The following is a 12,208-nucleotide window of genomic DNA, read 5'->3' on the forward strand; positions in this document are numbered from 1 at the left end:
TAGTTCCAATATAAAATAGACCAACTCGACAAAGACCCATAAGAGAGGGCTATGGCCAGGGACAAGTGATTTGCGCGGAAAAAATAGCTAATTGCGCGGAGATTGCGCGGAACTTTTTTCAGTGCAAATCATGTATCTCTGCCCATAGGAAAAAAATAGCCAATTGCGCGGAGAAAAAAAGTTCCGCGCAAATCACTTGTCCTTGGTTATGACTCAAGCTCAGGACCCAAGTGTGTCCCCGAACGGAGAAACCGTCTAACAAACATGAAGAAAAACCGCACTACCCGCATATCCATCTTTCAGGAAATGCCATTTTGTTAAACGTGCGTCTTCATAATCCTTTTTGGACGGTGCAATATCATCGGTTTTCCTGCAATATAATTACTTTCTATAGGCTTTAGAGCAACGAGAAAGGACCAGGCTGATTCTGCACAAGTACCACACGAGAAACAATGAAGATTACCAGGTTCCTAAATCTAAAACGAATTTCGCTCATAAAACCTTAAAACAGCGGGCCCAATTAAGTGGACGATCAAGCATTTCAAAACCAAAGTGAAAGATAATATTATTCTTAATTACATTTAGTAGTTTATCTAATTTCCTTGTACGGCTTAAAGTAATTTAATTGTAATATAGTCAATGTAGTATTGAATTTATCTCGGTAATTTCTTGCATATTCTTGATCACAAAACAGGCTTTTTTGGTTTTTGTTAGGGTAAATGAGGGGGGGGGGGGTGACATTTTGCGGTATATTTTGTTGTTGTTGTTATTTTGAAACTTTTTTGTTTGTTTTGTTGTTGTTGTTGTTAGGACAGGAGGTTCTTAATACAGGCCATCCGGCCTTCCGAGAACCTCCTCATTTAATTGTTGTGCTGTTATATTTTATATTTGAATGAAATATTTGAATGAAAGTCTCTAACAACACCACCTCAGAGTAGGGAAGCGTAACAGTTCATTGCATTACTGAGTTCCCGGGTTCGATCCCTAGTGCCGTTTCCGACGACATTATGTGCACAGCATTTGGTTTCCAGTCCGTTTCAACTCGTTCTCGTTTCGGACCAATCCCTATTGAATTATGATTGAACCTACGCAGAATGTACATAGGTAGGCCTATTATAGCTAATACTATATGATAATGCTAATTTACGGTTAAATCATTTTTAGTGACAAGAAATTCTAATGATGAAAAACTTTTTGTTCTGTAACTTACCATTTTGCTAAAGATTCGGACGGTTAACCGCGTCTGACTTCAAAATGATAATTTTAAATAGTTACACTCGCGCCCTCACAATGGTCAGCCATTTACACTGACCATAATGACTTTCCGTTTACGTTTAAGGCGGCGCTGACATAAAACTACTAAGTCAGCCTCAGGCGGTATATGACATGTGACACGTGACATACGGGTACAAGGCTGGCAGTCCGTTCAAAATAGAGGTTTTTACAATCAGTTTCAAATTAAAACACAACCAGTGGCGTAGCCAAGACTTTTTCAGAGGGGGTGGGAGGGGGGAGGGGGAAGACAAATTTCCAGGAGCCGGGGGAAACTAACTGTGACGAAAATGGTCAAAATGGGCTAAAAATTACAAAAAAGGGGGGTGGGGCAAGACTTCTCACGGGGGGGCAGCTTCCCTACCCTACCCCCACCACACACCCACTTGGCTACGCCACTGACACGACCTACTTATCATGCTTATGGGGAATTTTGTATCGGATTTTTTGGCTTTTAACGTTCTTCCGTATTATGCAGAACATCACAGAGAAAGGTTCAATATGTTTGGGCCAAAAAGTATTATTTTTATTGATATTTTAAATACATTTTTTGGGCAAAATAATGTGCGTGCCATCAAATTATTTTGAAAGACGATTATGATCTATATTTTACATGTGAAAAAAATGGCCAATTGGACACATATAAACCAAAACGGTAACTTGTGCTTTCGCAAAACTAAATTAATGCAGTTGAACTTTTCAGTGCTCCAAGCAGTACATGTATCCATTTGATTTCTTTTTTGACAAGGATTCCTATACGTGTGAAATTGGTTATTTTCACTCGAAAACAATACACCAGTGTATTTGTATTGCCATTTCCTTGTTTAGTTTTCTATTGGTGTGCGCTTTACCCTGTACGAATTGGCAATATACCTTAAGAAATAGGGCTGTGCATGACTAAGGTATTTGTTTGTTTTTGGACACGGTGTTATGAACACTCAAAAAAGAACTCTTAATAACCGTCTGACAATTCAACTGCATCGTGGCCGTGAACTTGACAGTGCTTTCAAGTAGAAATTTCAGAATAGCTGCCACTTTTTACATTAATAAATAATAATACTGAAATAAATTTTGGATTTAATTTTATATAGCGCATTTTTCCAGAGGATTCAAAGCGCTCTAATTTCGGTGGTGAATCATCGGAATCAGATCGCATCAACTAGGCCGGTTGCAATCGAACACGGCGCAAACCTATCCGCACTAAGTAAATGGTATGTAACATCCACCAATTCTAGTATAAACAACTAACGTGCCTAACCCTGATGTGGCAGTGACGTCAAAACGCTGAGGCACTGCCACGTCAGGGTGGAAAATGCTTTAGTAATCACCGATTTTGAAAGATAGGGGAAATCAGAGATCCCGGAGAAAACCTGCGAGACACACCGACATTTTTGGTTCCTTGCACTTGAATATATATGTTCAACGGATATGATAGTCGTTAGCTTGCGTCTTGAGAAAGAAGCGTGCGTCTTGGGTCAAAAACTGACAAAAATATTCTGATTTTCTGATGTGAGCACTCACTCACATGGCGTATACATGTTCACCCCCACACAGAGGTCACACATAGCGTAGTGTGAGCACTCACTAACATGGCGTATACAAGCTCACCCCCACACTAGAGAAGTTAATTACCGGGCTATTGTCAGTAGCCTTAGTCGGGATGTCCCTCGGCTCATTATGCGTCTCAAAGGTTGGAACAAAATGGCCATGCGTGGATGTGGATTCAACCTACCATGGCGATTTCTGCCATGAAGATATCGGGGCGATGACACTGTGCGAGAGCGAGCATGGATCGGGATATTTATAACCAAGCATGCCAAATGCACATGCCCGACCGTTATGACCGTCGAAGCTTTTATGTCAATGGTGACGTTAGACACGTAGGCTACCCAGGTTTTCAGAACCGCGGGGGGGCACAAACTTGTCAATGTACCGAAGGAAATATTTTCCCAGAGGAAAGTTGTGAATTGTTGACCAAACTTTTTTTTACCCAGGGGCTAAACTACCAATATGGTATTGTACGCTTGGGTTCATCTACCATAATAGTTATTCAAAGTTTCTGAACAAATCCATAAAAGTATCAGATAGCAGCCATCTAATTTTTACCTATTTTAGCATTCACGTGTAAAATATATCAGTATCGCTCTGTCAAATATGCAACATAGAATATGCACTAGAATAAGCATGTGAACGTGTCACAATGCCGATATTGACGAAGTATTATTGTTTTTTGGTTGATTAATCACATACATTTTAAGCGACTAAATGCAATGCTACACCATTCTTCCTCGTTTGTCATGAGAATCCTTTTTCATCATGTTCATTGGGAATTTGGGATCGAAATGGTTGTGATTTTCGGTTAGCTGCCATGTCGTGATGTACTCCTGCACCTGTTTGGCGGAAACACCATCGTATTCATCAGCGTAAACTGAGCCTAGTCTGCTGGCGGACATCTAGGACTATTTTTTAACGAAATGGATATCATAGTTTGTTTCCTTGTGATGCTACTTTGGACAGCAACATGTTCCGTAGCTCAGAAGACCGATGACAACACACCATCTGTCGCAATATCGAATTATATCCTCGCAGCTGAAGGTTACGATGCCTGGATGTACTGCCAAGTTTTCAATAAAGGGATTTATAAGCTTTATTGGACATGCGAAACTTTCGACAATGAAATCGTCACCATTGGGCCAGATGATAACGTAAATACTGCTTTAGATAGATACGCTATCGACCATTCTGCTGCAGAACTTGGATTTTATAATTTAATCATTCGTAACGCCAAAGAGTCTGATAGTGGTGTATGTTCGTGCATTCTTCAAGATGAAAACGATAACACTAATGTAGCGAAAGACGATGCCATATTAGACGTGATATCGTCCGCTTCAGCGCCAGAAACTTTCCAGTGTGAAACTGAAAAGAAGTAAATTCAACAAACGCTATTTCTGAGAACAGTCTCTTACAAAACGATACTGTGTTATTGACGTGCACAAGTACAGGTGGTGTTCCTTTGTCGCTGCTTCGTTGGGAAATTGTCAACAATGGAGAATCTGATGTTATTGTTTCGTCCATTAAAGCAACACGCGCATCAATTACAATCGTCGCTAATTACGCAGTAACGAGACTTGATAATGGTGCCTATTTTAGATGTGTACGAACTCATGTCTTACGTCAGGAAAGTGAAACATGTGACCCTTCAGGGTCAGTCGGTGGTCAGAAGACTCCTCTTCTCATATTATACCCCCCTGCACTACAATTCGAACCGGAGTCCATTACAATTACAAAGAAAACGTCTACAGTGACTGTTAAATGTTTATACGAAGCAATACCCTCACTAAATATTGGTCCTACCATAAGATATGTACCTCAGACATCTGGGGAAACCTTAAACTTTACTTACATTGGTGGTCAAACAGATGTCATCGATCTCCACTTAACTGCAAAGGATGCAGGGAAGAAATTACAATGTTCAGCCTCAAACGAGATTGGGAATTCAAGGATTGAAGTTGAAATCTTAGGAGATCAAACAGAAGTGGAAGAGATCCCGATTTTGGTGATAAGCATAGCTAGTGGGGTTTTGTTATTGATCATTATAGCAGGGTTGATTTTTGGTTGCGTTTGTTGTTGCGATCGTAACGTACAATCTACTGATATAGAAACAAGTAGTAATAGAAGAGATGGACCATTCAATCCTGTGTACAGCGGTACAGTATATTCATCAAGGGATCATTTAGTCTCGCGGGAATCAAATGGAATTCCTAATCACAATAGGGCGTTGCCGCCATCAGATAGAAACTCTCCACAGTCTCTTCGACGCGGTGCGCGAACTCTTCCTCGAAACTACCGCCCGAACCGTGGACGTGGTTCATCCATCAATAGTAATTCTCGTGTGAGGGGAGCAAAGACTCTTCCCCGACGACTGGCGTCAGAGACAAATATCGCCAGGTCTTCGAGTATGCGAGGAGGACTTGGGACGCAGGGTGATCGAGGGCCCAGGGATCATACAGAGACAAATCAAGCCGGGTCTACGTTTTTCAGGACGCGAGGAGGAAGCATGACACAAGGTGATAGAGAACGTATGCATTCTGATACAAATCATTCCAGATCAACGAACATGCGGGGAGGCATCAGGTCGCAGGAGAATCGAGAACTAAGACAACCAACAGAGACAAATCATTCTAGGTCAGCGAGTACGCGAGTCAGGTCGCAGGGTGATCGAGAACTAAGTGGCTCAACAGGGATGAATCATTCCAGGCCAACGAGCACGCGAATCAGGTCGCAGGGTGATCGCGAACCAAGGGGTTCTGCAGGGCCCAATCATTCTAACATGCGCGGAGGAATCAGTACGCATGATGACAGGGACTTTAGTGCTCTTTATGCCCGCCCCTCGCGTGAAGGATCACGTCAAAACTCACGGCGTGTGTCTTCAGAAACTAACCCGTCTAGTTCACCAAACGAAAGGGATGAACGAGAACTAAGTGGTTCAACAGGGGCAAGTCATTCCAGGTCAGCGAACCAGGTCAGAGGTACAAGGGCGCAAAGCGGGGCGCAAAGTAATAATTGGGAACTAAGGGGACCTACAGGACCCAATCATGCCAGACCAGCGAACACACGAGGAGGAATTAGCTCGCATGGTGAGGATATAAGTGCTCTTTATGCTCGGCCCTCTCGTGAGGGCTCACGCCAGAATTCTCGACGCGTGTCTACAGACACCAACCTATCGAGTTCACCAAATGAAAGAGAAACAAGGAATCTTCAGGAATATCCCATGGAATATTAATCATTGTTTTTGTGAATTGTCTATGGTTTTGGCAACCATTTATAAGTTCAACGGAACTCAAAATTGTGTGGAACACTGTACGTGACAGAATACCCCAAATAGACTATTTGCTGTCGAAGTTATGTAATAATCGGATTAACCATGTTAACTACCATAGCAATAGATGAATACAATCTTTGATCGCCCTGCACTGCAAGCAGGTTGCACTCATCACCTGTGTTTGTCTGCAATCATAGATTGAATACAGGCGCTCATTTCAAAGATTCGAATCTGACAGGTGCGAGTGATTAGCATTTTTTTAATATGGTTCAATGCATAGGTACCACGTGAAGGTTGTAGTGCAGGGTGATCTATTCAAAAAATTGTATTCATCTATTGCTATGGTAATTAATCCTGTTACATCACCACTTCGACAGCGAAATTCGCCAGCGAAGTGGTTACGTAACTTCCTGGTAACTGGATCACACACCTTTTGGAATTGGTAGTACATATCATAGACTTTGTGCTGCGATCATTTCGATCGTGGTGCAGAACTCAAAAGCATGATCCAGACATAGTGATAATCGGATTACACGTAACACTTCGCTGGCGAATAAAGAATGGCTCCATCAAAATTACCATTTTATTCAGAGTTATCCATTTGTTTCAAATTGATATAATTGATGTTCCTTTTTTTTCATTACTCGCTTTGTTTTTTTATCGGCAGTATGCACAATGCGTCTCAGGTATGCAAACAAAGCTGCCGTACACAGCGTCCTCAACGTTCTCATTTGGTCGTAAACCAATTCTACATAGGTTAAACATAGTCGGCCATCGGTTAACTGATGCTTAGCAATATGGACTAGATGTATACATTATTTTTTTGAAATTGTAACCCATCAAAATGAATTCAGGCTTGACAGAACTGGTCACAAAAGGATTGTGCACTTTCGCCAACGCACTTTTTGGGTTGGAATTTTTTAACTCAATAGACATAACAAGACAGGACAACGCTTTGAATATGTGAAATATGCAGCTGTCAGCAAAATTGTTCTGGCTTTACGTAATACAAACTTTATAAACATCTCAAAAAAGTAACTAACCCCCTTAAATAATGACCATTTATTCAAAAAGGTGCTATTGTATTAAAAATCTGTAAAATGCGTTGGAAGCAGAATTTATTTCTGCCCATTTTGATACCTCATTTGCAGCAATTGAAAGATTTGAAAGTTGCAGTAAATTGTATTGATTTTGTATTCAGTGTGGAAGGAAATCTGTGTAATGATATCTGAGTGTTATTGTATCGTAAAAATCTGTATGTAAGTGCAACTTTCAAATCTGGACCTCACTACATTAAATTGGTGTTTTATTGTTTTCTGGGTTATCGCATCAAATGAGGTGTCAAAATGCGCAGAAATAAATTCTACTTCCAACGCATTTTACAGATTTGTAATACAATAGCCCCTTTGTGAATAATGACCATTATTTAAGGGGGTTAGTTACTTTTTTTGAGATGTTTAGTATTCGGCAAGGTACTTCAGAAGTGCCCGACTCTTCAAGATAAAAAGAACCATGTCACGCCTGGATATGGTGGTATAGTTGCGGGAAACCCTGGTACATACCCGCGACCCGCTTTATTTACTGTAGCGGGGTTGTACCGGAACTGGACATAGAAGGATAATGCTTTTTGTGGGTTGTCTTAAATATCCAGCCACCCCTTCCGCCACATCCTCAGGATGCTTTAACTTAACAATAACTCATTGATATATATATTTTGTGATGCCACAGATTTTTATATTTACCCTTGCTTTCATGCCCTGCGGGGCTCTAATTTTAATGGAACTCCGTTTACGTTTACTATGGAAGTCAGTCGCCTTATCCATCTGGCTTGCAGCCTTTATGTTATCGGTGATTCAATTAGCCAATCGGAACCCACCGCGTTTACGCTGTAACAGTGTCAAATCGGCAGACCGCTGAAGAACCTTTCCGAATACCAATGATAATTACAATAGTCCGAAGAACTTAATCAGTTATTTCACCTTCTTAATTTTAAATCTTAGTTTTACCTTTATTCCCCACTGGCTATGTTTGAAACACTTTATTTACTATTGGTATTAGTAGTGAAACTAGTACTATTGAAACTTATTATTGAAGGAATCCAAATCTCAAAAAGTTCATGCATGGTTGATCTCACCGTAACAATAGGCAATAAGTACATGTACAAGGTGAGTCAAATATAGTACAATAAGGCAAACAAATCATATTTATTTTTAAATCAAGTTAAATTTTGAAGTTGTTAAAGCTTTACATAGGAAATGCTCCATAGTCACTATGTTTGGAAAAATGATGAAGTGAAACGCAACTACCGTTTTATTTGACAAATAAACTGTTTTTACTGCGACACCCCTTTCACATTAAAATAAAACGGTAGAGCCGAGATACTTTATTATCACATCAGGTAACTAAACTTAACCCAGAAAGTATCGAAACGATTATAGATGGTCTGATATCTCGGGAACTGAAATATATAGCGAAAACATATTTAATGTATTCTAAGCGCAACTTTCTCCTGACTTGATAGCCACTCAAGTTGCTCATAACTCGACCAATTGATATTGTAGAGCAACAAAAGAGGTATCAAATGCGCAGGAGAAAGCTGCGCTTTATATACATTAAATATGTTTTTGCTATATATTTCAGTTCCGATATATCTGACCATCTATAATCGTTCGATACTTTCTGGGTTGAGTTTATGAGTATAGCATGTAGCATTTATATAAAGTGTCAACAACTGATTGCCTCATTGCACCCTTATTTTTATTTACCTGCCTGTCTATTATTTCTACCAGCAGGTTTTAGTACGATATGAAATTACAAGTGAATAACAATTTGTATTGTGCTGTCAAACTTCATTATGTAGGACTGTGCCCAGGGGCACATCATAAATTTTTATTGGTATGTCCTTCCGAAATTTTGAGGGGGCGGGTCTTTGGAGCCGACGGCATACCGGTAAAAGGGGGTCTTTTGGAGCTTCGAACAAGTAAAAGGGCGTCTTTTGGAGCTCCGAACAGTCAAAATCAACAGTCTTTCTTGGCTTTCTTCATAGTTTAAAATCGCCTGAAAAATACTAGAAATATGAGGAATTGAACAATTTAGGGGTCTTTTTCTGCTGAATTATCAAAATTATTCAAGGTCTTTCGGAGCTTTATTTTGGTCAAATTTATGTTGTCTTTTGGAGCTGCAAAATCCAAAAAAGGGGGTCTTTCGGTGTCATTTTTTGTTAAAGCCATATTATAACATTTGCTGAGGAGAACGCCCTCAACTGTTTTTTAAAGTCTGGTTTTTACATGATTGTAATGTACTTTAGTCAATAAAGATACTCGGCAAAAATCAAGACTTTAGGTGCTGTAGTTTTGTCAAAATCCGAGACTTTGAATAAAACGATGGAACCGGCGTTTTATTATTACGATGGAAATATTAGTCGAACACGTATGCACAGTACGTACACGGCGAGCGGGATACACATACACACACACCCAGAGGATCGTACCGTATTACAACCGCGGGAGTAACATGTATGGGCGCTAGTAGTAAATTCCAATTTTCTATGCTTTACCTCACTTGTTCGGCTCAAAATTAAATGGGGATATATCTGACAGCAAAAGCTAACATTTTATGGAAAATAAATACTAATCTATTTTTACAGAAATGTTATAATATGGCTTTAAGTGCCCCATGCCCGACCACTTTTCTAACTTTCCCAATGAATCACTCTTGAATAAAACTGACAATCAAAGATTTTATGCATAAATTGATAATATATTCTTGTAATTGTATTAATGTGGTATAAGATATTTATATTTAAGAATGTTATATTTATGCAAGAAATGAATATGTGTGTATTTTTATTGCAATGGGTCTTTTGGAGCTTCGAACAAGTAAAAGGGAGTCTTTTGGAGCTGCGAACAGTCAAAATCAAGGGTTTTTCTTGGCTTTCTGGTTGAAAATCGCCAGAAAAAAACCCAGAAATCAAGGTCTTTCGGAGTTTATTTTGGTCAAATGTATGGTGTCTTTCGGAGCTGCGAAATCCAAAAAAAGGGGGTCTTTCGGGGTCATTTTTAGTTAAGTGCCCCATGCCCTACCACTTTTCTAAATTTCCCAACACATCACTTTTGAAGAAAACCGACAAAGATTTTATGCATAAATTGATAATACATTCTTATAATTATAAAATGTGGTATTATTTATAAGATATTTATATTTAAGAATGTTATATTTATTAAGAAATGAATATGTAATTTTATATTTGCAATACTCGAGAAACTTTCTGGAATTTCAGTGGTACAGAGAGAGAAAAGTTTTATGTTACGGGTCGCAAAGATCCAAGTCCAAAAGACCTTTTACCCAATTTCGCTGCAATGAACAACAAAACACTGTTTGCATAATGTTTAAGGGCTCGGTCCCGGTCACCCACATTTGCACTGCCGAGAGCACATCAGACGCACCAAATTGCATTCTGAATACGAGGAATGTCCTTTTGATATCAACTAATTTTATTTGGATTTTTTTAAATACTAATATACAAGGCCTAAAAAATGAGGTCTTTTGGAAAACTTTATGTTTATCTTCAATACAAAAGGGCAAAATTTTCATATGATGATCGGCTTTTCTTCCCAGCTTCATACATTTTACGTAGATTTATAAAAAAAATCAAAAATGTCAAAACACAAAATTTGATATCAGAAGGCCGTTCCTCGTATCCAGAATGCAATTTGGTGTGTCTGATGTGCTCTCAGATCCAGATCCCACAAATATACTGTAAAAAGGTGGGTAAACGAGCCCTTAATTTTAAAACACTGTTTATATTTTCCGTACAACTTCATGAACAATGTGTGTTCACAATAAATCATACAATAATCACAGATTATTACCATCTTCTTGTTTTAATGTTCTCTTGCACTCAAAGTTCCTTACGACTCGGATTGCGTTCATCATTATTTATAATAAAATATTTTTTATTTATCAAAAATCGACAATGGCACAGTCTACTGCAAAAACTGTATCAAAATTGCAAGTCATGTGAAGATTTAAAAAATAACATCGCAATTACGTCTCACACATTATTATTTGTATATGGTGGTGACATTTGACCTGTGAATTAGTAGCTTGACTTGCAGTTGATTTAACATTTTGTTATTTTGTTACTCAAGTTAATATGGCTTGAAAAACTTCCCAGTTGAAGGAAAATAAAAAAGAATAAAGAAGAATTCTATGGATATAGTATCCAACCATGTGTAAGATGAACATAACGAGGGTTTAGTAGAAGCATCAGGGCCGGATTTACCTTTTTGGGGGGCCCTGGGCCAGGCCAAAATTTGGAGGCCCCAAACTCGCCGTGATCGCCACTGGTAGACCTATGTTACAGCGCGTGAAGTTACTTGAGACAAAATGGTTAAATTGCACATGTTGTCATGGTTGTAGGCATAATGTCAATATTTATCTTTAAAAGTCTTGTGATTCTTTGTTAAACATGAAGAATTACCCTGAACAGAAAAATGTCCGATCCCCCCCTTTTTTTACCCCACCCATTTCATCGGATAGCAACATTTACACATTATTTTTTTGTGGGCCCTGAGAGCACATCAGACATATCAAATTGCATTCTGAATACAAGGATCTAGGAATATTTGGTGTCCACATTTCACACTTTAACACCCTAGGATAAAAGACTTAGTATTTTGGGATGGGTTTTTTAGAGACCCCGTTGCACACTTTAATACCCTTGGATAATAAGCTATTATTCTGAGTATTTAGGGACGGATTTTTAGGGTGCCCATTTTTCACTTTAATACCATAGGCCTAGTATTCTGAGTATATAGGGACGGGTTGTTACGTTTAGGGTCCCCATTTCACATAATACCCTAAAATAATAGGCCTAGTATTCTGAGTATTTAGGGACGGGGTTTAGGGTCCCCATTTCAAACTTTAATACCCTAGGATAAAAGACCTAGTATTCTGAGTATCTAGGGACGGGTTTTAGGGGCCCCATTTCAAACTTTAATACCCTAGGATAAAAGACCTAGTATTCTGAGTATTTAGGGACGGGTTTTTAGGGTCCCCATTTCAAACTTTAATACCCTAGGGTAAAAGACCTGGTATTCTGAGTATCTGGGG

The 12,208-nt window shown here is 39.1% G+C and overlaps 1 protein-coding gene across 1 annotated transcript; it reads left to right on the forward strand.

Moving 5' to 3' along the window:
• Positions 1 to 3,614: 3,614 nt before the first annotated feature.
• On the forward strand, positions 3,615 to 8,578 carry LOC140140365 (uncharacterized). The gene is made up of 2 exons (XM_072162126.1): positions 3,615 to 3,630; positions 4,197 to 8,578. The coding sequence occupies exons 1-2, from the start codon at positions 3,615 to 3,617 to the stop codon at positions 6,053 to 6,055; spliced, it is 1,875 nt and encodes a 624-aa protein (XP_072018227.1). The 3' UTR covers positions 6,056 to 8,578.
• The last annotated feature ends 3,630 nt before the right edge of the window (positions 8,579 to 12,208 follow it).

Source organism: Amphiura filiformis, chromosome 19 (genome assembly GCF_039555335.1).
Source record: "Amphiura filiformis chromosome 19, Afil_fr2py, whole genome shotgun sequence".
NCBI classification, from domain to species: domain Eukaryota; kingdom Metazoa; phylum Echinodermata; class Ophiuroidea; order Amphilepidida; family Amphiuridae; genus Amphiura; species Amphiura filiformis.